The 26,288-nt window shown below is 42.7% G+C and overlaps 1 protein-coding gene across 1 annotated transcript in view; it reads left to right on the forward strand.

Moving 5' to 3' along the window:
- The window catches only part of LOC103774704 (NEDD8-conjugating enzyme UBE2F), a gene marked incomplete at both ends in the record, with an annotated part of 41,822 nt that extends 24,855 nt beyond the window's left edge, over positions 1-16,967 (forward strand). The window contains 2 exons of the mRNA XM_008942126.1: positions 14,537-14,569; positions 16,905-16,967. Coding sequence (XP_008940374.1) covers positions 14,537-14,569; positions 16,905-16,967 — 96 coding nt within the window. The remainder of the gene's footprint in view (positions 1-14,536; positions 14,570-16,904) is intronic.
- Positions 16,968-26,288: the final 9,321 nt, after the last annotated feature.

Here is a 26,288-nt window from a genome sequence, read left to right on the forward strand (position 1 = left end):
TTGCCTCAAATGTCATTTTACCCGAGTCACTAAAATATAAATGTGATATATGGCCCCTGTAAAACTGCTGGTAGTTGTGCCACTGCCAGATTGCAGAATGACTTCAGAGGTTGGTCCCACCACAACTGGGCAGTGTTAGAAAATTCAGAATCACCGTTCTTGTGTGAAGCACTCTTAGATTGTCACAAAGGACGTGTGCTTCAGTGCAGTGACTGTTCTTATCTTGCTACAGGAGGTGGTCGGTTGTCTATTTACTGTTTTGTGACCTTGCTCCCAGGAGAGTCTTGCAGAGTGCTGAGCAGTAGTTGCCCTTTTGGTGTTACAAGGGACCCTGCCAGAGCTGGTTCTGAAAGAACACTGGCTACTTTAGGTCAATAAAGGGAACATGTCGGGTGTTTGTTTCTTTTTCAGAAGGCAAATTGGAAACAAGTTCTATTTAATAATAGATTTCCTTTTTGGCACTATAAGTGAAATCTGTGACTTTCCTCTCTAAATTCTCTTTGTGAGCATCTGACTTGCTGAAAAGTGAAATGCAATCAGTGTGTGTGGTTTTATGGGTTTTCTTAAACACTTTTTCCCTGTTCGTGTTGGGTTTTTTTTTTGTAAGTTAGTATTTTGTTTCACCTCTTCTGTTTCATATTAGGTGAAATCAAGGCACTGACTGGGTAATTAAGTTATCTGGTATTGTTCCTGTCCTTGTATTTCATTCCCTGAGAAAGTCTTTTGGACTAGAAACTTTAAGCTTCAACCATTAGAAAATGAGTACACCAATGTTGCAGTTGGACAAGAGTGCACATATACTTTTATCTCCTCTCCTAGCTTTGTTCATGGTATCTTTCTTACAGAGTTTAAAATACTGCTGCATGTTAAGACTGTGGGTGGGATTGACTGTTACATTACATATTCATAACTTCCTGCCCTCACTGATGATGGAAGATGAGTATCAAGCTTCTTTTCCATTTTATTCCTGCATCAGTTTGCTAATTGCATGTGATTCATTTCATAGATTAAACATCCTGGAACCTCACCTACCAGGAGACTCAAATTATTGAATATTAGGAACCATTTTAGGGTGTTTTTACCTTCTAATAAGTTAAAGACAGAAAAACCCCATCTAGAACTCCAAACAGAAGAATCCAGGAGCCTTGTGGGTGTTGAAATGGAAGATTCAGCAAGGGAAAATGACATCGTAGCTTAAATTTGAAAGGAAAAAAAAAATAAAACCCAGCATCCCCCTTGGATTTTGTTTTTTCCTCATGGGCATTGAAGCACCACAACTGCAAGCTCATATTTTATGGCTTTATAAAAAAAAAAAAATCCAGATTGCAAAGTTTTCATTCCTTTTTGTGTTCGGAATCTCCATTTTAAGTAAATGAGTTTCAGTAAGAATTCTCTCACTTGTCATCTTGTTACTTCATGTGATTCGAAATATCATCACAAAAAAATAAGACGAGTTTCCAAGTGCTTAGATTCCAGGCTACACATGGTTCTGAGGTGGAAAATACTGGGTTGTGCTGGTTTATTGACAGGATGGCCACACAGTCAAGTCGTTTGTCAGTGCGTGTTAATAGCTGTGGTAGGGACGTGTGAACTGTAGACCCCAGAATTACATGAACCAGTGAGTTACTGGTGGCGGGTGGGAGCCATGAGAGGTGACCCAGGTGACTTCCAACTCCTGACACAGCCCCTGCACCCTGGAGTCCAGCCTTCCGGAGCCCTTGGTTTCTGGTGCCTGGACACGGGTTCAGTGAACCTGCCGGGCTCCACAAGTGGAGCAGCGTGTGAATTTGCAGGTTGTGTACAGTATCTGATCACAAAAGTCAGCGTCTCATATTCCACTCACCAATAATATGAAGGCAGCCTGGTTTTCTGGAGGAATAGTATCCAAATTTGTCCAATAAAGCGCTCTAAAACGCTGCTAAAAGCTTTAAGTTGAGGATGGGGATGTACTTACTGTATTTCTGTCACAAAATTGGTGGGCATGCCTAAGGCAGCCATTCTGAGTGCATTGGTAAAACCATTCAAGTAGGTAACACAAAAACAACTTCTACTGTATGCTGCTGCCTGCGCTTGTGTTATCTGTTTATTAACCTTTTGGAGGGTATAAGCTTTAGAAGCTTTAGATTGTGTCTCATGTTCTGAATCCTTGTGGTGGCAGCAGAGCTCTTACATGAAAAATCCTTCAATATAAACTGCTGTGACCTTTTTAACACTTTAGTATCAAATGGGTAGAAACTTGAAGAGGCATTTAAATTAGGCCTTTTAAATTTCCAAAATAAAATTGAAAGTCTTCTAAATACTCCATAAAAGTTATCTGATATATTTTAACAGTGTAGAGAATTCTTGAGTGGGGGTGGGTGGGTGGAAGCTAACTCAAATTTTATTTTCTCGCATATTGTTGCACTCGGTGTCTTCTCATCCATGATTATGAGTTCTCTTTAAGTTACTAAGTGCAGAGCATTACCTGTTTTCCACTTACTCCTGCTACTGAACAAGTTTCCATGGACCACTGTTAACAAGCAGCCTGGGTACTAGTGAAGGCACTAAAGAAAGTGGTAAATCTGAATTCCTGTATTAGAGGCTTTCCAAATCAGGTTATGAAGAAAGTTGGGCTTTAATCCTGAAACAGCTCATTGTTAGGTTAATGTTTTAAAACAATTTATATACACCTTTTAAATCACCATCTGTGCAACAGTAAACTTTTTCTTTGTCCATAAAAACACTTTGATCCTAAATGGTTAGATAATTTCTGGTAGCAGTTTGGTCCACAGACTATGAATTGTGTAAAAACTGATGCGGTGCTTTCTAACAGATGCTCACTTGCCTGCTAGTCTCCATTCTGTTATGTTCTGCATGATTTTATTGCATACTTCTCACCTCTCTAAAACAGTATTCATAAAGCTGAGAACTGCTGAAGTTATTCTGGGCTTCTACTCAGACTGTCTGAACTTTCTTTGCTGCTTTTAGGTGTGACGGTCAAAAACTGAAGTTTTCTAGGCAAAAAGCAAATAGATGGTTTTAATTCCTGCCTGTCCTCAGATTTTTATGTCACTGGAGATACTAGCTTTTAAATACCTACTGTGCTATTGCTTTTGCCCTGATACCCTGCTGCTTCGCCCTCAGTAATTCCAATTTAAATCTCAAAAGTGCTTCAGTACCTCCTGTTAGTCCTCAACATGTCCTTCCTTGTACCTTATTTGCCATGAGTATCAGCTGCCTGGTTAAGACAGGCCTGCCGAGTGTTCATCAGCTTCCTCTCCAATGCTTATTTTCACTTGCCTATGGAATTGTCTTGGGTGATTGATTTTTTTAAAAATAAAGGCAGAAGTCAGTCTGTGTATTTTGATTGCCTAATTGGTTCTACAAGTCAAGCTGTTCCTTCTGCAATTATCTCTTACAAACTACAACTGAAAATTGGTCAGTGACTGATTTATGAACCATAAAAATAATCAAAGCACACTTGTGCAACTTTGACAGGCTGAGCACAGTAATGTTAAAACCAGTATTTTAAAATGTATCCTGAATGCTCACAAGGAATGTTTGGTCCTGGTTTTTTTGTACCCCTGTTCTGATAAAGCGACATGTGCTCTCAGATGATGGGAGAACTCTTTTCTGTGGGATTTTCATGTCTCCTGGTAAGGTGTATATGCATTTCAGTTCTTTATTGAAATATTTTCAGGAGTGTTTTTTGATATTTTTTTTGTTACTGCTGTCTGGAGAGACTGGAACAGGAATAGGAAGCATCAAGAATATCTTAAACTGTAGATATGCAGACAGCTTTTTATATCCACTTATATGAAAACAATTTTTTTTTTTTAAGGAATTCCTTTCCCCTAACTTCAGATACTAGGTTAAGAAATAACTGTCTGTGCTATTAGATTATCTAATCTAAAAAGAATTAAGACTCATTTTCAATAAACTATTGCTATTTGGAGTTCATCCTTAGGAGCCTTGCTTATTTAGTTAATTTCATACTAAATGGGGAAAATATGCCCTATTTGTTGCATTGGTTCTGCTGTTGTCTTCAGGCAGTAAAATTACTTTATTTGAAATCATGCAAATGTCATACTGTAATCTCTTGTGGAGAAGTAATTTGGAGGGTCTTGACTTAATTTTTCCAGTTACTTTTACCTCAATGTTTAAGCATAAACCTGAGTCATTTTAAAAGCTTTAGTATAAGCACAAAACTTTCATTCACCATCTTAAGGAAAATAGATCTGCTGTCAAAAGTGTGTGTAATTAGTGTAGAGCGGTGTTTTGAACAGACAATAACTGTCACTGTCTTCAGGATGAAGAGAAAAATGTATGTTCTGTGTTCTCATTAATTCTTGCTGCTGATGCTATTTTTCTCAGCCAGAATTATGGTAACATTGTCCTGCTATTGATTTATTCAGCTCCTGTTTTGGAATGAATCTTTGTACTGTGTGGTTTTATGAAGCACAGTGGGAGGGAAGGAGAGGCGTGAACTTAATTCTGTCCCTGCAGCAGCTATTCCAGAACACCTTGAATAAGCTGGCACCCAGGCATGTGGGCTTCCTTTTTGACTGTGGAGCAAGACATGCAGAATAAGTTTCTGGGCGTCCTTACCTTGTCAGCTGTGCTGTGCTTGGCTGGCTGCAGGGTTGGTGGGTGAGGAGGTCTGTGCCTGCTCCCTCTACGGTCACACCAGCTCATCCTCTTCGTTTGCAGAGCTGCCTTCCTCTCCCACATGCAGAGAGCCCTCAGGGGGCCAGCTCTGTGTGGTGATGGCATGGAGGCTCTCAGGACCACATGGGGCAGTGTCTCCTGCTGCCAACAGCTTTTACTCTTTCTCCCACTCAACGAAGTGAGTAACAAAATAAAACACATGCTTGCAAGCAGAAGCGTTAGGGACAGGCCAGCCCAGCAGCCGGGAGCTATACCTGTAGCATAACAGAAGCAGTGTGGTGCAAGTGTTTAGTCTTCTCTTCTATACCCTGAAGAGTTGCACCCTTTCAGCAAATAGAGTGAAGTGAGCACTGTGGGTTTTGATCAAAGGAGTCTATGAAGGTGAGAAAAGCAAACCTGTCAGCCATTGCGTGTCCCCAGCGGCGGCAGGAGCGCTGATCTGCTGCAAACTGTTTCATGTCCCAGATAACAGGGACTCCTTCAAAGGTCTCCTCTGTTCCTGTCCGTGCAGCAGGAGCAGAACCCAGAGAGCTGCTCCACGAACTGCCACTGCTGAAGAAAGTGAGACTGTTCTTTTCCTTCGAATATAAATATGTTTATATATGCCTCCCTAATTCTGCTGAAGGTCTTACTCCCTGGCCACCCTAAAGCTGTGTACAGAAAAGTGATGTGCTTATGCAGTTGGAAGTGAGAGAAGTACAAGGGAGTTGCTGCTGCCAGCTGGGTTGAGAAGCAGGTTGAAGGTGCATCCGTAGATGTGTCCTTGAAGGCATTTTCTGCAGGAAAGAGAGGAGTATGCTTAAGGTCTTCTCTTTTCCAAATTCTTCTGTGTTAATGATGCCAGGATATGTGCTTTATTATGTGCTCCCAACTAAAGGATCTGTTTCAGATCCTCTTTAATGAAACATCAAACCTTCCCTGAGGCTTGAGAGCAGGGGCTTCCTCTGTCATCTCATGGAATTGTAGAATGGTTTGGATTAGATGGGACCTTAAAGACCATGTAGTTCCAACCCACCTGCCACAAGCAAGGACACCTCCTTCTAGACCAGGTTCCTCAAAGCCCCGTACAACCTGATCTTGAACACATCCAGTCGCAGAGCATCCACAGCTTCCCTGGGTGGGCTGTTCCAATGTCTCACCACACTCATAGTGAAGAACTTCTTCCTAATTTCTGATCTAATTATTTTCTGGTTTGAACTGATTTTTCCTTGTCCTATCACTAGAAGCCCTTGCAAAAAGTCCCTCCTCAGCTTTATTGGATACCCCCTTCAGATACTGGAAAGCTGCAATAAGGTCTCCTGGAGCCTTTTCTTCCGCAGGCTGAACAATCCCAGCTCTCCTAGCCTGGCCTTGTAGGAGAGGGGTTCCAAACCCTCAAATAATTTCTATGACCTTCTTCTGGAACTTCTCAAGCAGGACCACATCCTTCTTGTGCTGGGAACTCCGGAGCTGGACATAGTATTCCAGGTGGGGTCTTGCGAGGGTGAAGCAGAGGGGCAGAATCCCCTCCCTTGACCTGCTGCCCATGTTGCTTATGGTACACTGAAGCCCAGGATTCGGTTGTCTTCTGAGCTGCATTTGCACTTTGTTGGCTCACGCTGAGCTTTTCTTCAAGCAGCACCCTCAAGTCTTCAGGGGTGCTCTTAATCCATCCTCCACCCAGCCTGTATTTGTGCTTGGGATTGCCCTGACCAGGTGCAGGATTGCACTTGGCCGTGTTGAACTTCATGAAGTCGACTTCTCAAGCTTTTCAAGGTCCCTCTGGATGGCATCTCTTTCCCACATCGTGCCGGCTGCACCACACAGCTTGGACTCAGTGAGTCCACAAACTTGCTGAGGTTGCTCTCAATGCTGCTACCCGTGTCACTGACGAAGGTGTTAAACAGCACCAGTCCCAGTACTGATCCCTGAGGAACACCTCTAGTCACTGGTCTCCACCTGGAGACTGAGCTATTGACAACAACTCTTTGAGTGCAGCCATCCAGCCAGTTCATTATCCACAGAGTGTTCCAACTGTCAAGTCCATGTTTCTCCAGTTCAGAGGCTGGGATGTCATGTGGGACTGTGTTGAATGCTTTGCACTGGTCTAGGTAAACGATGTTTGTTGCTCTTCCTCTATCCACCAGATATGTAACTCTGTTGTTAAAGGCCACCAAATTTGACAGGCACTGTTTGCCCTTGGTGAAGCCATATCACCAATCGCCTCTTCATTTTCCATGTCCCTTAGCAGAGACTTCTGGAGGATCTGCTCCATGACCCTGCCAGGCACAGAGGTGAGACTCGTGTCCTCTGTTTTTCCTGATCCTTCTTGGCAGTGCTGACATCATTCTCTGCCTGTGTCTGCCACTGGGCCTCGGTGCTCAGGGAGCTTTGGACCTTCTTGCAGCATGTATTCAGTGTGAAGCTTTAGGCCCCGAGGGAGGGAAACCTGGGATTTCCTGGGATTCTGAAGGGGATGTTGGCATTGCAGAAGATGGCTTTAGGGAAGCAGTGAAACCTGAGGGGACAAGTACAGAAGAAACAGTAATTTAGCAGGAGAATAGGAAGTGGCAGCAGAAGGTAGAGGCAGGTACAAAGAGAGGGGACTTGAACCAGGAAAAGGGGTAGAAGAGAGAGAACAAAAGAGTCAGGACCACTTGAGAACTGTTGGTTGTGAGAGAACATGAAAGGAGTGGCACTGTTTGCCTCTTTGCATAATATAAGAAGTACTTCAGCATGTTGAAGGAGCTCCTGGTAGTTCAGAGCCACCTTTTCGATGTGTTTTGGAAAATGATGTTCACTATCTTGATCTTTAGATCCCTTCCTGGTGCTGATGCCCACATGATACACCCCTACAGCAGAGCAGCCTGTAGCTGTTGCAAAAGGCACAGCTTTATCCCGAGGCACCTTTCACTGGCTAATGTCTCCCTCCATAAAGGAGGTCACCTAAAGAAAAGTGCAGTGCCAGAGATTTATCTCTTCAATACCTTTGCTCTAAAGTGCTTTAAATGCCCACTGTTACTGCTTTAATTTCTTTGCCTTTCTTCTCCACCTCTAAGAATAGAGTAAGGATCAGACAAAAAAACTTCAGACCCAGTATTTGTTTAAGAGAAGTTATAAGCTACTGAATACAATCTTCTGTGTAGATCTGGAGTTATTCTGTTTTTCTTAAAATAAGCTTCAGGAAGTTTTTCTGCAGAGGTACCTTGTGTTATATTTTGATTTTAATAAATCCATTTTATCAGTCTTCTAAGGAATTATTTTATTTTTTATCTTATTTTTTACAATCTTTTGTTTTGTAAAAGATTTGCAAAAAATTGTCTCTTTCTCTCTTTAAAACCTTCTGCCAAAGCTAAATTTTTGTTTTAAATACATTAGCTGTTATTACTAGCACATTTTTAAAGAGTAATTCAGTAAAACAGTGCAGTATATGAGCAAATCTAATTAAACCATGCTTGTTTTCCCCAAATTGTTGATTTCTGAATATGCAATTTATGTCAGCTTTGATCAGTTGAGTAGACTGATCTCCGGAGGGTGATCACTTCAGTGTTCACACTCACTGTAGTGTAGTTCATTAAGAAGCTATCACAGAATTCCCCAGGGAACAATTTATGGAAGATTATCTGCTTGCTCTGAAGTAACCTTGGGGACAAATGTCAAGGAGTCAGTAATAAAAATAAGGGATTTCAGTGGAGTGCTCCTGCATACTTGGCAATTCACAACTGCCTCGGTCTGGGAGAGGAACAGACTATAATTGTTCCTATTTTCTTCCCCCTAGTTTATTTGAGCACAGAAGAAATCGTTTTCCAGCCTTCCTTCTTTTATTGTGTTTGCTAACTGGAGCAGTTCATGCCATTTAAGTTACCCAAAGCCCTCTAAGTTCCTGTTGTTGTGTTTGGGTGGGAAGGATGAGCTGGGAAAGCACATGGGAACCAGATGGCCTTTGTGGTTGACTAAAGAAAGCTGATGTTCTGTTCATCACCTTATTCCAGGTGGAAACTGTTTCACCTGCTACAGGAGATTTGCAAGATACTGTAGCAGCTTTATATGCAAGATTGAAGAGGAGCAGGAGAGGGAGAGGAAACACAGAAGATAACAATTTATTTGGGAGAAGACTGTTTTGGAGGGAAGCATTTTTTTCATAAGCTAAGAAATGCATCTCTGGCTTTTTAAAAAAATTGTTTTTAACTCCTTGAACAAACTTTTGTGCAGTCAGTTCAGTTGTAATGGTTGCAGATGGGTAGTTAGTCCATGGGGAGGGGAAATCTGAGAGTTTGTGGAGGCAGAAGAAGTTGTCCCACAGAGCCTGGGGAAGGTGGGGCTGGGGGATGAAGGTATTCGGTTTTCCAGGCTGCAGGGAAGAGGGGAGGAAGCTGGGCTTCTTTGTAAGAGGTGGTGGAGGAAGCTGAATGGAAGTGGAAAACCATCTTGAACTGGTGTGTAGCAGAAAGCTGCCCCAGGAGACAGCCATACAGTGGGCTGACTTTCAGCATGCTGACCTTTCAGCTGTAATTTCAAGCCCTCTTCCAAATGGGGCTGTACAAAGCTTGGCACCTGTTACAATGGAGTCACAGCTTCAACTTGTTAAAACAAATATAAATAAATAATTGCTTCAGACATCTGCTTGTACAAATGACTGCTGCTCCTTTCATTGATCTGAATGGGTTAAATTGTTTGTATATAAAAAATGGTTTAGCAACAAGCTTTAATTTAATTGGTCTATTAGATCAGAAATGTTTCTTGGATCTCTAAAGAAATTTCTTTGATTGGAAGTTCATTAGCTGCTTTTGTCTGGCTTGGTCTCTGCTTAAATTAATGTATTAAATATACTATGCCTGTTAAAGGCAAGTCTTAATTTACAGTTTACGTGTTGGCTCTCTCTCCAGGAGAAGTGACGTGTGGTGGTGGTTCCAAACATCAGCCAGCACACCTAAATGCTTGTCTGGGACTTGGTTTCAGTGGCATTGCCTTTGTGAAGTGGTTGTGAGAACTGCCACTGAGGAAGATTTGGTGACTAACTGAATGAGGACCTCCTACAAATGCCATGCTTTGAGACTCTCTAGCCCCAGGAGAGGCTGTTTCAAAACCTGTATTTAGGATTTTGATTCATTGCTCTTGAACTGTAAACATTGCTGCAGTGGCAGAGGTTTTTTTTCCTCATTTGGCATGCTGTAAATAAATCTGTGGGCAGGGGTTTTATGTAAGTTTTCACTCAAATGCAACACAAAAATACTCGGGAATGAAAAGGGGCGATTATAAAAGTTTATTTATAACAGTCTGTTGATCTTCTGCCTTGCTTGTGTTCACTTCCCCATGCTTGAGCTCAAAATGGTGACAGTGCCATGGAGCAGAGTTCCCTTCATTATGCCCTCTTCCTCTTACCCGCGGGGTGGATTTAAGCAGACACTGCTCTGCTTGGGAACCCTGGCTCTTTAGTTCAAGTGTCATACTTGAGTCCTCCGAACTAACACAGTAGATGTGAATTAAAACCACTGAGACATGTAGCTGGCGTCCAAAGGCATCGAACCTTGTGGGTGACATCTGTGCTGATGCAAAGCCTCTGGAAGAGGAGAGGGACAGGGGAAGGGGTCACAGCTAGAGGAGAAACCAGACAGAGAGGGTTGGGGAGTTCTGCAGCTTTTCTGCAGGGTCCATCCTGAGCAGAGTGTGCTGTTTGGTTACAAAAAGCTCGAGGTCCTTGGTTTTGCTCTGAGGTTAACCCCCAGTAGTGGGTGTACTTGTATTCTGTAGCTTTGGTGTTAAGGATGTAGAAGAAAGTAAACAAAAAGCAGCATTGTAAAGGAAATTACCTTGTCAGAATAGGCAAATTCTTATGTCTCATTCTCCTTTTGCAAATAGATTCTCTCCTTAAAGTGGAGCAGCATAAAGGTGTGCGTTAGTAACATCTTAAGGTGATGTCTGCTCTGCTGCTACCTGTGAAGATAACCTTTAAAAATTAATGTATATAGGGTTAACTTTCTGTTTCCAGAGTATTTAAGCCAGAAGTTCAGTAAGTGTTTGAAGCCAAGGATGGTACTTTATTACATTAAAACAAAATGGAAGTTTTTCAACTGTGAAATTTGACAGGATCTTTGGTAGCTTGCAGATCCTTTTTAGTTCGTCAGGAAAATGTGGAGCAAGTGTTCAGGCAAGTGCTTATCTGCATGCAGCAAGCAGCTCTGCTGAAGTCAGTAATGCAAAGTGATTATTTTTGCAATGCAACAGTGTCAAGTTTTTCAAATATGAAAGATTTGCTTTGCTCTTGCTCATCTGTTCCATCTTGCTTCCCCTTCTCAATTTAAATAGATTTAAATCCAGGCTAGCCTCAAACTCGTTATAAAAAGTGTTGCCCTCTGGTAGTAATTTAGCAGTTTTTTTTTTTAATGCAGCCCTGCATGGGTATGAAATGAATCCAGCAAATAATAACACTTGAATAGGTGGAAACATCAGAAATTATATTAGGAATTTCACACGTAAGTTATTCAGTAATAATAATAAACTTGTTACGCTCTTTGGTGTCGAGAATGACTGAAAATGTAAAGCACTCTGAAACTCACAGCCTTACAGAGTTTTTGCTGGAGTGTTCTTTTTTTTTTGTTGTTTGATTGGGTTTGGTTTTTTTTTTGATAGAATTCTGTGCAACACCAACCTGAATGAGTCAGGTGTCCCAAAGTCTTAAAAACAGCGTTCGGCAAATGAGAATTTGGGGGCTGCTTAGGTAAATTTCACAAATGAGCATTTACAGAATGGAAAACAGTTTGATATCAATTTTGAGTTGCAACATTTCTGAGTGAAAGACCTGGCTCGTTGCTGCTTGCTCTGGAGCAGCTCTTCTGTCTGGAGAGACAATCTGCAAGTGTTCTGTTGGGGAGGCTCAGGGAGGCTGGGGGCTTCAGCTCTGTTAAATGTAAAGAGGAGGTGAGCTCTGCAGGATTTTGGAATCAATCTGACATAGCTGCTCTTTTTTTGTCTGTTTCTTTTTAACCACGTTGCCAAGTGGTTGAACAGTTGTGAACAGTTTGCAACCCTATGAATGACGTTTTGGCACTCAGGGAGGACTTAGAAATGGACAGACTCCAGTGTGTGACTGTGAGCTCCTCATACCTCTTTATGGTGTTTTTTAATGCTCAGTGTCATAATTCTGCATCACGTTCTCCAGCCACAGTCTGCTGTCATGTAGTATGGGTCATGGCCCTTGAAAAGTTAATTTATTCCTGCTCCTCTAAGTGAAAGAAAGCAAATTACTGTGCTTTAGTAAGGTTGTGGGAAACACAGTGGGTTAAACTCAGACCCAAGAAGTTCTTAACAGCCCCAAGACATTCACTCTGCTTCCCTGCAGGACAATACAGCCTTTGAGGGCAGCAGTGGAAGGAACTCCTGACCCTCAGGGGTCAGAGATCTGCTGGGGCAGAGTGGCTGGCTGATGACAGAGACACTCTGAGCTGTCCCTGTTCACACAGCCCACACCAGTCAGCCCTCAGGCTGCATCCATGCTGAGGGCTCTCCACACCACTGAAATCTTCCTTTAGTCAGTGACTTGGGCTTATCCTTCCACTAGCACCACTGCACAAATAGTTTATCCCAGGATTGCTTAGTACAGGTTTCCTTTGTGTGTTTTTGCTAACCTCTGCTATGCCCAGTTTCCAGGACAGTAGTTGTAGTTGAACAAGCACAGAACTTGAAGGGTAAAATAACAACTCTCATCTGCTGTTTGAAATAGTCCATTTCAGGGAACTGACAGTACAGCTGTCTGGAGCAGGGACAACTGCTCAGCACTACAGCCTTACAAAGCAAGGGTAGCTGCAGTTCTTGGGTGTCTCAGGTGGGTCCTTTTATTGCACTTTGTGTATCTGTGCTGCCACTGAAGGTGATGAGTACAGTTGAAAGAGTTACCACACCTGATGATTTCAGAAGCTGTTAGGAGATCACAGAATGACAGACTTGTAGTGGTTGGAAGAGACCTCTGGTGGTCATCTCATCCAACCCCCCTGCTAAAGCAGGGGGGGTCACCCACAATCATGTCCGGGCAGGTTTGGAAGCTATCCAGAGAAGGTTACTCCACAACCTCTATGGGCAGCCTGGTCCAGAGCTCCATCACCCTCCCAGAAAAGAAGGTTTTTCTCCTGCTCAGATGCAGCCTCCTAGGTTCCAGTTTGTGCCCATTGTCCCTTGTCCCATTGCTGGGCACCACTGACAAGAGTCTGGCCCCGTCCTTTTGAGCCCTTGCCCTTTAAATATTGATGAGTATTGAGAAGATCCCCTCTCAGTCTTCTCTTGTCCAGGCTAAACAGCCTCAGGTCTCTCAGCCTTTCCTCCTCAACGAGATACTGCAGTCCCCTCAGCATCCTTGCAGCCTCTGCTGAACTGTCTGCAGTAGTTCTTTGTCTGTCTTGAGCTGGGGAACAGTGGATACACTACTCCAGAGGTGGTGTCACTAGAGCAGAATAGAAGGGGAGGAGAACCTCCCTTGACCTGCTGGCCACACTCTTCTTAATGCACCCTTTAAAGATGCTGAAACTGAAAACACTGTCTGACAATATCAGCTTTGCTGGACAGATTCACATTATTAAAAGCAGATAAACTGAGTAGGTTGGTTGTGCAAGATCAAAGGAAAATTGGATCGCGAGAGCCTGTTGTCCAGATAATGCTGACATTGTGTCTCTTCCATTAGAGCATAATTGGATAGTGTTCTTAAGGGATATGGATTTCTGTGTTCCACCACTCTCAGCAGAGGGCCCAGAACAGAAAACAAAACTCAAATGCACTCGTTTATTGAAGTTCCTTTGCCATGGATGGAAAGTTTTTGCTTTGAGGCTTTATCTTTATTGTGTAAGGTACATTTTAGCCATGAAACAATTCATGCACAGCATTTTTCCCACTAGTGGAAATCAGATAATGTGTTTCCACAGGTAGGCAGTCAAGAGCTAGCAGGCTGTGAGGGCAGGAGGTGCAGTGCTCATCTTAGTTAATTGTCTGGTAGATGTGAACTCACTGCCCAGACTTCAGGGGGGTTTTGCAGTAGGGCAGCTTAATTATGCTGCTGCTAAAGGAAATAGTCTTTTCTTCACCAAAAGGGTTGTCAAACCTTGGCCAAGGCTGCTGAGGGTAGGGGTGGCGTCCCCATCCCTGGACAGACTGAAAAGCTGTGGAGATGTGGTGCTGAGCGACATGGTTTAGGTGCCCTGGCAGTGCTGGATTAATGGTTGGACCTGATGATCTTAATGATCTCTTCCAACAAAGGATTCTATGATTCCTCTAGGTAGAAAAGAACCTTGGAGTTTGAGGTAGGCAATGTTTTTAGGTCTCTTTCTGTAATACTTGGATCTTGTATGTTTTCTGATTCTCTGGAGGTTCTGAGGATTTGGACTCTTGGGTCAGTGCTAGTGGAACCCTTTTGGAGATGCCCACCCCAAACTAAGCTGTGTTGGATGACATCAGTTGGAGGCAGATTCCCCTAAAGCTTCTCATTTGCAGGAATTGCAAACCCTCTCCATTCAGCTGTGTTTAAACAGATACTGAAAGGCAGGAAAACAACTTGAGACATATGTCTATATAAGAATGCTATTTCTCCATACTCATACTACACTTAAGTCTTTTATCTTGACACAGTTTCAAATGTCTGACAAAATTTTAATTTTAAAAATGTATTCCTTAATTAAGTTTTGTGCACACCATTTGAACTAAGCAGTGCAGTTGGTGATGTATAGTAAGGTATTATTCAGTATTCTGCTCCTTGAGCAGCAAAGCGACAGGAATAAGGCTCCAGTACACGCAGAAAGATCAATTAGCAAAACACCCGTAATCTGCAATTGATTTCCAGTTATTTCATGAACTAACAGAAGAAAAAAGTACGTGGACGTGTTCCAAACCCCTGAAATGCATGCCTAACTGACTTGCTTTCCTTTTGCAGGATGTCGTCTGGGGGTTAAACTCTTTATTTACTGTAAGTAAATCAATATTTTGCATCCCCACTTTCCTCCTCCCTGCCTGGTTTGGTTTCAGCATCACCTAATGTGAACCCCATCTGTTACCTCTTAAACTTAAGGTCGTTATTTCCTTTGGCTTCAGTGGGTATTGTACAAGTGTGAAATCATTTTGGGCTTTTGTTTGTGTAACTGTGGGACTGATACAGATGGTCTGAAATGCCAGCTTTTTCATACATTTGGTTTTACTTTTTGTTACAAAGCTGTTATGGGATATTTTGGTAATAAATTGTTTGGGATCTTCTCCATAGTATGAAATTACATCTGCTGGTTTGCAGGAATTAGAAATTCATGTTGCTCTGAGAAGAAGTTATGTTGGTGTTGCATTTTTTAAAAATAATGTTTAGGAATTAACGACTGGCCTGCAGTCTTGTTCCTCTTTTAAACACTTGCATTTCTGTTCAAGGGCCTTGGTACCTACCTGCAGAATTTGCATAAACCCTGACTTGTCACAGAAAGGATATGATTTTGAGGGATCTCATTTCCTGTTTTTTCTTAGATTGATAGGAGCGAGAAGCCTGAGCCTCTCAATTACAGGAGCAATGTGAAATTGGAGAGGACAGGAAGTTGCAAGAGGCAGGCAAGATGCAAGAGTTGCTTTTGCCCTAGAAGTGGAGAGAGATTAAGTCTTTGCCGTATAGCTGCCTTTATTATGGTCCAGCATATTATGGTCACCTTCCACAGCCATTGCTACTGGTAGGATGGTCAGGGGAAAGCAAAGAAAGGCACCAGCTTGGTCAACACATTTGTCATTGTCTTTGGAGAGAATTATTCTAGCCACTTCAGGCTGTACAGAGGTTGCTCTGAAAAGCTTTGGATGGGGAGCATCACTGTGGGCTTTGCTAGCCACAGCCTGTTTTCTTAGAGAGGATTTCCTTCTACCGAGGGGCAGAACAGTTGCTGTGCTCCCAGCACTATCACCAGGATCATACTGTGTTTCTAAAACCTCTAGGATAGGCTAAGCCAGTGACTGGCTACAATCTCCTAAGCTTTTATGATATCCAAAGGCTTTATTTTTTTCAACAGCTTCTTTGGTAGATTGATTTAGAAGATTAGAGAGCATTTGCCTTCACAACAAGGAGTAATTGCATTTCACAGTTAGTCTCCCACTGCATGCTAAGTAACTGGAAGAAAGCAAAATCCACTGGAGGTACAAAGAATTGCCTTCAGAAGCAGAACTGCCCATAAAAATAATCTGTTGGGCAAACAGCTGCAAAGAGCCATGGTCAGGGTTCAGAGACCACGGGGATTTGTCATGGCCAGTTAGAGCTGTGCTTCCAAGCCTGCCTTTTGTATTTCACTCGCACCCAGCTTCTTATAAATAATTGGGCTTTGAAAAGCTGGCACTGGATTGTACTGTCTCACAGATTCTTTTGAGGTTTTCTTGAAGAAAGTAAGTGAAAATCAGGTGGATTAGTGTCCTAGTTTGAGTGAAACGTGAGGTTTGCTGCTTAAAAACGAGTCAGAGAATGACACAGGCCTTTCACACTTGTGAAATGGTGGCATTTGCTGTCACAGGCTGGCCTGACACTAGGGAAAGTGATCTGGGCTGCAGGCAGAGTGGGGGGATTGTGACCCAATGTGATTTCTTTAATCATAATTCCTTGTCTATCAGCATCTTGGTTTCCTTTGGCTTTAACACTAGACCCTTTCTCCTTCCAAAGCTAATATTTATTGAGGTTGAACTGGCAGACCTGAGATGTATGTTGATGATTTCTGCTTACTTGCCCCCATGTGCCCTTAACTCATGGGGCCTTTGCACAGCCTTCCCCATTGCACTAAAACTTTGCTGTTTGTCAGGCTCCAGGTTATGCAGTTTCTTCACAGAGGGAATTAAATTGCTTTGCTTTGGAGAACAGCGTTCAGGAAGTTCTTCTTGCTTTATCACCAGGCTATTCACAAGGTTTTTTCAAGGGTTCACTTTACTCTTGAACAAAAACCAACAGGAATTGCACCCTCTGAAACTTCAAGTGTTTTTTCAAAATTTGATTTAAAACTCTGTCATATTTCATGTAGAAATGCATCACTGCCTGAGAGAAGCATCACAGGGCTGTGTGTGGTGTGCTGCCAGAGAGGGTTGAATGGCCTGTTGCTGTCGTCCTTTAATTGATTTGTGATTTGGTCTGCAGTCATCAAACTTGTTTGCTGGCCAGGATACCTATCAAGGGAGTGAGAGAATGCCACTACACTTGCTGGTCTTGTTTGCTTTGTTTATTAGCTGGTTCATTAGGGCTTTGGATTCCTCGTATGCTGCACTGAGTGGGAACCCTATAGTGTTCTCTGTTTCTTTTCCAGGATCTTCTGAATTTTGACGATCCTTTGAATATTGAGGCTGCAGAGCATCATTTGCGTGACAAGGTGAGTCAGCAGTTTATTTAAAGCAGGTTGTTCCTAAACAAACACACGTCCTGTGCTTGGCGATTCCCAGTCACTCCTCCTAAAGCGTTCGAGCTGGTACTCCAGGCACTCCAGTGACTCACTGTGTCAGCAAATCAGACAAAATGTGCTGTATCTGGGAAAGCAGACTTGGCACAGTAGAGCTCAATACACCATATGCTAGAACTGTAGACCATAATATAACCACATTCCCAAAAGAGATGATCTTTCCCTTTTTGTTTCTGAGACTTTCCTTGAAGCTGTGTGTGTTCTGTCCATGATAGTGAATTCGCTGGGTGTAGCTATGTGAGTAGCTTTTACCTTTAAAGGCCCATAAAGAGATCTCGTCCTTCTCTGTCTCTTTTAAAATGCAACTTGTTTCTTCACAGCTCTTACACGCTGCATGCTTTTATTAAGCCAGGAGCTTGCTTATTAATCTGGGCATGTTTGAAAGACAAGAATGGAAACTTTATTTGCTTTTTACTAAAACTATTTATTCTATGTGTGTTATGGGCTGGGCAAAGCAAACCATGGTAATTAATTAGTGGCCTGGTGAACCTCTGTGAGATATACCTTTCAACTGTGATTGAGAGTGGTGATTGCTCAGGAAAGCTGTGGATGCTCCATCACTGGAATGTGTTCAGGATCTGATTGGATGGGGTCCTGAGCAACCTGATCTATTTGAAGATGTCCCTGACTCTGGGAGGAGGGGTTGGAACTAAATGGCCTTCAAGGTCCCTTCCAACCTGAACCTTTCTATGATTCTAGGTAGAGGTGAACAAAGTACCAATTCCCCCTTATCTCTGAAGTTGGGTCACGTTACATTACATTGGTGCATACTTTAAGCCTATAAAAGTTTCGCTTGGCACGTTCAAGATCTCTCATTTTAATCAAACTCTTTGGATGCTTTTGTTGAAGTTAACCATAAATATTGAAGAAATTTTCCAGGTAAGTGTTGAAGAGTTCATTGAAAATGCAAAATCAGGCAGTGCATCTAATTTATCTCATTTTTTCAAGAGGAAGCATCAGGATTACAAGTTCATCTTCCAGATATTTTCTTATTTAATGAGATCTTCACAGAATCACAACATGGTGGGGGTTGGAAGGGACGTCTTGGGGATCATCTCGTCCAACCCCCTGCTAAAGCAGGGTCACCCACAGCAGGGTTGGCCAAGATTGTGCCCAGGGAGGTTTGGAATCTTTCCAGAGAAGACGACTCCACAACCTGTCTGGGCAGCCTGCTCCAGGCCCGGGCACCCTCACAGGAAAGAAATCTTTTTCTTCTGTTCAGATGGAGCCTCCTGCGTTCTAGTTTGTGCCTGTTACCTGTTCTGCTGTCACTGGGCACCACTGAAAAAATTCTGACCCTTGTCTTATAGTTGTTCTGGTGTTTGTCAGTATTTGTAGAGCTAGGAGAAGACTTAAGCTTAAGGTGAGAAAAATTTAGTAGACATCTACTCTGAAAGAGGTTTTTTAAAATGGTTTTGCTTTATCATTTTGGCAGAGAGTGCCAGAAAGCCTTCCAAGCCATAAAACACTGGAAGTGTCACAGAGGGGATACAGCCTGAGAAACAAATCTACTGTAGTGAAGGTAGCAGACTGAATTATTTTGTTTGTGTTGTCAGAATGAATTATTCTCTAATATCTTGCCAGGGCAATTTCTAGCTCTTTGGGAGGGAGGCTACGCACATATTGCTGAGAGTCAAATTTGGCATTTGATTCCTCCTAACTGCCTGAGGGAAATCAGTGTCTGAGTAGGTTTTCTTAAGGAGAATGCTCCCATACTACTAGCAGAGTCTTGTGTCAGATGTGCCGGGGCTGTGACAGGTGAGACTTACAGTGCTTTGGTCTCAGACCAGAGGAATGGGAGTGTCCTCTTCTCAGAGCCCAGTGAAATGCCAAGAAATCGCTGTCCTGCATCTCTCAGCCTCGTTCAGAAACTGGAAGTCTTAGCAAGCCACAAAAAAAGGAAGATGTTGCCTGCTTTTAAAAACACACCTCAATCAAAAACAGAGAAATGGGCACTCAAAATAGGTACTGTTGCACTAATAACATGGAGGAGTTTGGGTTTTTTTTTCCAGATAACAGCAGCTATGGAAGGAGTGAAAGGGAAATCAAGTGGGTTTTTTTGACAGTCTTCTAAATTAAAATTATCTTTGAAATACACATTTTTTTGTTTAGTGAACTTAAGTAGTCTCTTCACAGGTATCTGTTAAATTCCTATACTTTTTTTTTGAGCTTGCCTGAATTTAGTTTAGGTATTTAATTGATAGTGACAGCACCATGTAGTGTTAATTTTCCATAGTATGTCTTAACAGCAACATGAAGACAAAGCCAATGATGCTGATCTAGAGAGAGTAAATTATGTAAGGGAGAGAAGCAGCTGCTTTTACAGTTAGCCTCAAAGGATGTAATTGCAGCATGAGTTGGTTCTGGTCTGTCTTGGGCGTAGGTGTCCTGTAGCCTATAAGCACTTTCCTGGGAAGTCAAGCTGCTGTGGTCCTGTCCTGTCTCTTAAGAAAATCCTTGGCGTGCACAGTGTGGTTAATATGGGAATGCCCATGAATTTTCCCTGGGACATTTTTTTATAGGTATTATGATTATACAAATAGTGTGGATGTAATATATATGCCCACATGCACAATCTGTATACAAACACATGTGCAATGTATCTGCATACACATAGCTTTGTATACAAACATCTGTGTCTAACAGATGCTGTAAGAGAATGCCTTGGGTCATTGAACAGTGTGGGAGTATGCAGCTTGTACCAGCCAAACCACACGTACCTCGACCTGTCTTCTGTGGTTCTCTGGGAGGAGATGACTCAGTACTTCACTGATGTAATTTCAGATTTGAAATGCTAGGATCCCTTTTGCTGACCTTCCAGGCTAAGTGAGGCTGCCCAAGAGCTTAACAGCTCATCTGAAGCCTGCTTCTAGTTATTGACAATGTGAGTCTGGAGTTTGTCCCGTTACATAAGCTGGTATTAAGTCCTCAAATATCACACTGTCTTGCAGATGCTGGAAGGAGTCACATCACAGATATCCAGTCCTTGCTACCGATTCTTGGAAAACAGTTGTGCGGTGAACGCTTGTGTTGCCGATCAGTCTGGGAGGGACAGTTAAAATCCCTTCTTGCCTAAGGGACCTCTTCAATTCTGCATTAAAACTGTGGCTTATACCTGAGCATGTAGTTGTGGCTTTTGGGAAAGCAGCCTTGTTCCAAGATGTAAAAATGATACAAAATTCAGAGCTCAAGTTTTTCAATTAACTGCTTTAAAAAAAAACAAAACTGTGTCTAGGCTGAGATCTGAGTTAGTGCAGCTTCAGCTTCCAGCCCTTGGGGCTTCCTTCAACTTGAGGATGGAGCTCTCAGCTACTGAGCTTTTTCTCTTCCAGTTTCATTCAGCCAGTAATCAAGTCACTTCTACAAGAACTGTTTTCTTAAAGCACATGTGATTGTTTATGCAGCTTTAGTAATTCTACAGTTCTTCCCCACACACTTCACAAGATGTCAGTAACTTTTTGGAAGGCCATAAAACAAATTTAGGCAGCGCCAGCAACATCCCTTTTCACAAATGCTGGACAAAGAAATTATCTCAGTATTCAGCTTGCTAGCCCTCTAATATCCAAAAGCTACCTTCTTAGCATCTACAGAAGTGATCAAAAGGCTTTTTCAGTGAGAGGATGCTGCCTGCCATCTCATGTGACTTTCAAGCAGTTTTTCAGAGACAGGACCCCTGTATTTGTTCACGTTAAATGGTACATTCAAGTGACTTCCTCATCCCTGTGATCAATTTTGTAAGGCTTCAGTTTTGCCAATCATGAGTTTCTTACAGTTGTCATCAAGTGATGTTGGATGCTCCAAAGCTTAGTTACCCACATTACCCACATTTTTCCATATATGCAGTCAGACTTCCCCCCAGTTTCAGCTTATGAGCTCAATCTCATGTTCTCTTGTCACGCACCTCCAAGAAGGCCTTATCCTCTCAGTAACCTCATCAGTAATGGGGGACTGCTTTTGGGTTTTCCCCCAAAGCCTTCTCTCCACCAATAAGCCGTGTTCCCTCAAGCTCTCTTTGTCCCAAGGCCTTCCCAGCAGTGTTGTTCCCAGCCTGGCATCTGGGACTGTCCCTGTGCCGGGGATGGGCATGTCCCAGCAGCAGGGCTTTGCATTTGGCCTTGCTGGGCCTCCTCAGCTTGCTGTTGGCCTTTCCTCCAGTCCACATAGGTCCTTCTGGAAGGTGGATTTGCCCTCCAGTATGTTGGCTGCATCCTCTTTAGTGACTTTATTTCTGTAGATCTGGTCCCAGTTTCCACATTCAGCCAGTTTTTTAAACCGAAACCTTCTTGCAAGCTTGTTGACTGTGGTTTTCAGCATTTCATAAAGCATTCAAATAGCATTGTAGTTCACTCTTTCCCATCCTCCCACCCCGCCTCTGCCTTCCTTTAGCTTGTATTTGTTTCCAGCTTAGGGAAAGTTTACATTGTTCGGTTTTGTAGTGTTACATTCCCTGCTGCCCACATTGCACTGCAGTTAGGTCACAATCACTGCAAGATAAGCAACCATCCTCTTGGTTTACAGCTCAGTAAATCAGAATAAAAAGATGATTGATGTCTCTATGTAAACTAAGAAAGATGTTTCCCAGCACTCAGTCTTCTCACACTGATACATTCTCATCAGTTTGTAGTGTGAGTTTATTTGTTGAATTAAAAAAAACCACTTACTAGTTAATTAGCTGGGACCACTCTGGGTTTAGCAGAAAAATCTGCCTGTAAGTAATTATGTGGGTAACCAGAGCCATTAATTGTCAGTTGAATTGATTCCATGGATTCCTAAGCAATGAACAAGTGTTTAACTTTTAATGACTGCTCACTTAAAAACGATGTGCTAAAAATTGTAGGATTTACTGTTTTGCACAGTGAGCAAACAGAGCTCTGTTGATTTGCGTTCTGTGGCAGCCAGGTGGGCTGAATACTGAAAGAAGGGAGATGTGACTTAGTGATACAAACTGAATGAGCTTAGTGGTTCAGGACTCGTGTATTCCTTAGCCCAAGGTGCTGTGGGTGCTGTCTGCTATTTATTAGCTGAAATCTAGAAAATACTTTCCATATGTCCATCTGTCATGGTTGTTTTGAAATACTACCTCAGGGCACTGCAATTCACTGGGTTCCTTAAAAGCCGTTACATTTCCTAGTAGTGTTTGCCCTTGCCAAAAAACATTTTAAAGCCATATGTGCAGTACACAGCAGCAAAATTGATTACACTGTTCATGTGGTTTAAAGTAGAAACATTTTTCCAAAGACTTTTAGCTTTCCTCCTCACCTAGGCTGCCATATCAGGAATGCTGCTGCTGTGTCCTATTTTAATTGTATCCAGCCGGTGTATTTGGTGCAGTTTAAAAGGTCAAAGCCATTTTTTTCATCCTGTAGATTAGCAAACACTCATTTACTTGCTCATCCATGTAGTCTTGAGCTGTTTTCATAGGCAAAGCTGAGTAATGTCACCCTCTGTTATTTTCCTACATGATCTTTCCATCTTCTCACTGAAACTCATCTGGCAGTATTTGGTGTATGGAAATACTTCCTGCTATGTCATCGTGAAAGAGTAAGCTGGATAGCACTCTGGGAGAGGTTTGGGGGTTTTATTTTTTTTCACTTTGCAAAAATCTAGCATGTCTTCTGGCCAGGCTGGATCGATGGGCCAAGGCCATTGGGATGAGGTTCAACAAGGCCAAGTTCCAGTCCTGCCCTTGGGTCACAACAACCGCCTGCAACACTCCAGGCTTGGGGAAGAGTGGCTGGAAACTGCCCAATGGAAAAGGACCTGTGGGTATTGGTTGACAGCTGGCTGAATATGAGTCAGGAGAGTGCCCATGTGGCCAAGAAGGCCACCAGCATACTGGCTTTTATCAGCACTAGTGTAGCCAACAGGACTAATGCATGGATACTCTCCCTGTAGTCAGCACTGATGGAGCCATATCTTGAGTCCTGGCTTCAGTTTTGGGCCCCTCACTCCAAGAAGGACATTGGCGGGCTGTATCATCTCCAAAGAAGGACAACAAAAATGGGGAAGGTTTCTGGAGCACAAGTCTCGTGAGGAACGGCTGGGGGACCTGGGGTTGTTGAGCCTGGAGAAAAGGAGGCTCAGGTGAGACCTTCTCACTCTCGACAACTGAGAGGAAATTGGAGCCAGGTGGGGGTTGGTGTCTCCTCCCAAGGAACAAGTGTTAGGACAAGAAGAAATGACCTCAAGTTGGGAGAAGGTTTAGGTTGGATATTAGGAAAAATTTCTTCCCTGAAAGGGTTGTCTAGGCCCAGACTTGATGGTTGTCAAGGCTGCTCATGGCAGTGGTTGAGTCTCCATTCCTGGAGGAATTGAAAAGCTGTGGAGATGTGGTGCTGAGGGACATGGTTTAGTGGTGCCCTGTCAGTTCTGGGTTAATGTTTGGACTTGATGATCTCTTCCAACCAAAATAGTTCTGTGATTCTTTCATAGGACTTCTACCAGCAGCTCTGAAGTGCCAAAGATGAGAAATCTAATTGGAGTAAGTGTGTATTTACCAAGGATCTATCTTAAACTTCTTAATTAATTCAGTGAGCCCTGATTTTATTTACACCATGCATGGAAAGCAGCAACATATATTTCCAATTACAGAGCAAAGGAATGCACTGAACATTAGGAGTGTCGCCTCTCTTCGCTGCCTTCAGGTAACTGGTGATTGCATCAAAAGAAGAGCATGAGTGCCGTGCTCTTGTGGCCTTCTCTTTGCTTGCCCCAGCCAGAGGAGCAAGGCCTCAGGCTCAGAGGTCATTCTTGCTGGAAGCATCCAGTTCCTCCTGGACGTGGAGGGGTCAGAATGCTCTTCCCACCAGGCACACCTGGAGCCAGCCATCGTGATGTGTACGTGTGTTGTGGTATTGCCCGGTTGTTTTCCTGGTTTTAAAGAACATGCAGCACAACAACCCTCTGTAAAAGGGGTCTTTGGGTTTGCCTTTTTTCCCCTAGCTGTCTTCTGCTGCTGTCAGCAAAGGCAGTTTTAGTTGTAGCCATGGAAAAGGAAGGGGAACATCAGTAGCAAAGCCTGTGGCTGTAGTTTTGATACTTTAATTGACTAGTTTCTCCATCACTGGGTGTGTTCAAGGCCATATTGGATGGGGCTTTGAGCAACCTGGTCTAGTGGGAGGTGTCCCTGTCCATGGCAGGGGGATTAGAACTAGCTGAGCTTTAAGGTCCCTTCCAACCCAAAATACTGTATGCTTCTGTGAACTACTTTGCATAGGCTTGTGTGAGGGAGTTTGATTCTGGCTCAGGTTTTAGGAATCATGAGTTTTAACTATAGCTGCCGAATTTTGCAGCTCTGGTTGGCACTGATCGTTTCTAACCCATCTGTTTTCAGGCAGCTTTATAAGCTGTGGTGATGTTGTTTGTAGACATGTTCTATTCTGAGGGAGTGGGTTTTACATTTGTAGGAATATTTAGGGGAAAATTCAGGAGAGTTGGAATTTGTGTATAACATATTGCAGTTAAACGTGACTCTAGACAATTCATGATGTGCTTCTTTGCTGTTCTTATGGGCTTTAGTTTTTAACAGGTCATCTTTACAGTTGTGGTTTCTGGTCCTGCTCAAATCACATCGTTCTGGCTCGTTACCTCAATAATACCAGTGCACTTAGCAAAATTCCTCCGGAGGACACCAAGCACAGTATTGCCAGCCTCATTTCACCTGGATAATGCTATATTTTCATGAACTGCACCCCCAGATAAATCACACAGCCAGCCAGAACCAGCGATATGTGAGGGTAGAAGCTACTGGGGAAGAGGGGTACTGGGGCAAACTTTTCCCTGTGTCACTCACACACTGCTGTGACAGCTATTGAATCTTTTTTTTTTCCTTTTCTTTTTCTTTACACAAGAAAATACATTACTGTTTGGGTTCTGCTATTATTAAAGTCTTCTCTTGGTAATGAAGAAAATAAGGTTTTTACTGCAGGATTGTTTCTGTGGAGGTGGGTTTATAATGTTTGTGGTGTTACGAAGTCTGAAGCTGCCTCTTAAGGTTTCCTCTTAGGATTTCAATTACCCTACATAGCCTCAATTCCTTAGGAAACTAGGCTTAAAAAAAAGTCTTTCCTCTCAATTGCTTGCAGTCTTTGGAGGTTGTTCTAATGTGTCTTTTGGGATGAACATTTTCCTTGAAATACTTGAGGACTGTTGCCTTGTCTTTACAAGTGAGAGCATTAATCTCATTTCTTTAGGAATGCCATTGATAATTAGGAACACTTGCTGACCACGTATTTCACGGAGGGGCTTTTATAACCTTTCATAATTGTACACAGCTTTTTTGACTCCTGAAATAGCAAACAGTTTAGGATTTTTGTAGAATAGTCTTAATTTCTTGAACCCTTCCTTGGGCAAGTCGGCAAGATCCAGCAGCATCTGACAAAGTGCTAGTGCCTGGGCCAGGTTCTGGAGAGGTCATTAATGTATCTTCTGACAAGTAAGCCATTGGAAGAAAAAGTTGTCAGCAAGAGGCCTGCCTGTAAGTAACAGTCATAGGTAAGAAACAAATATATAAGATCTATATATTTGTCTATAGAAGTCTATAGAAGATCGTTAAGAATACCTTTTGAAATAATAATATATTGGATTTCCCCCAAAATTATCCCTCTGCATCAAAAACCGTCATTGCCCGTCACAGCCTCTTTGGTTCTGGAGCCACCAAGAACCAGCAACAACTTGAAATTGCAAAACTTCTTTTTCACCATGAGTGATTTCATCCTGGCACAATTTTTTTGCTTGTGGGTTTCTTCATTTTTTTCAATCAGAAAACTACTAAGCCTGTCTTGTGAAGCACGTTCTCAAAGTGGAAAGGGATTACAGTTGTTGTTTCTCACCTCAGGCTTTATGGAACACCAGTGCCACACAGACTGGGAGCCCTGTGCTCTCCTTCCCAAGCGACCCTGCTGGGTGCTGCATACAGAAGCTGGCAGATACAGAATCTCTGCTGAAGTTTAGAGTAACGTGGTCCTCAGCCTGATAATGCCTTCAGACAGCTAAGGAGTCCCAGAGCTTGCTGCCTGTGTATCATTTCAGATTTGATCCTTCTAAAGAGTCTTCCTAAATAATGTCATGGCCAGCTGTACTTCTATCCTCCTGGCTTTTTGTAGCTGTGCCTATACATAATAAGGGCATAATTACCTTGAGATTTAAGTCTACCTTGAAAATCCATTTTTCTCTGTAGCTGAAGAAAAGCATTTGAAACTAAATAATGTCTTCAAATTCAGATTCTTCTTGATC

The sequence above is a fragment of the Merops nubicus genome, unplaced genomic scaffold (assembly GCF_000691845.1).
Source record: "Merops nubicus isolate BGI_N331 unplaced genomic scaffold, ASM69184v1 scaffold4186, whole genome shotgun sequence".
Taxonomy (NCBI): Eukaryota; Metazoa; Chordata; class Aves; order Coraciiformes; family Meropidae; genus Merops; species Merops nubicus.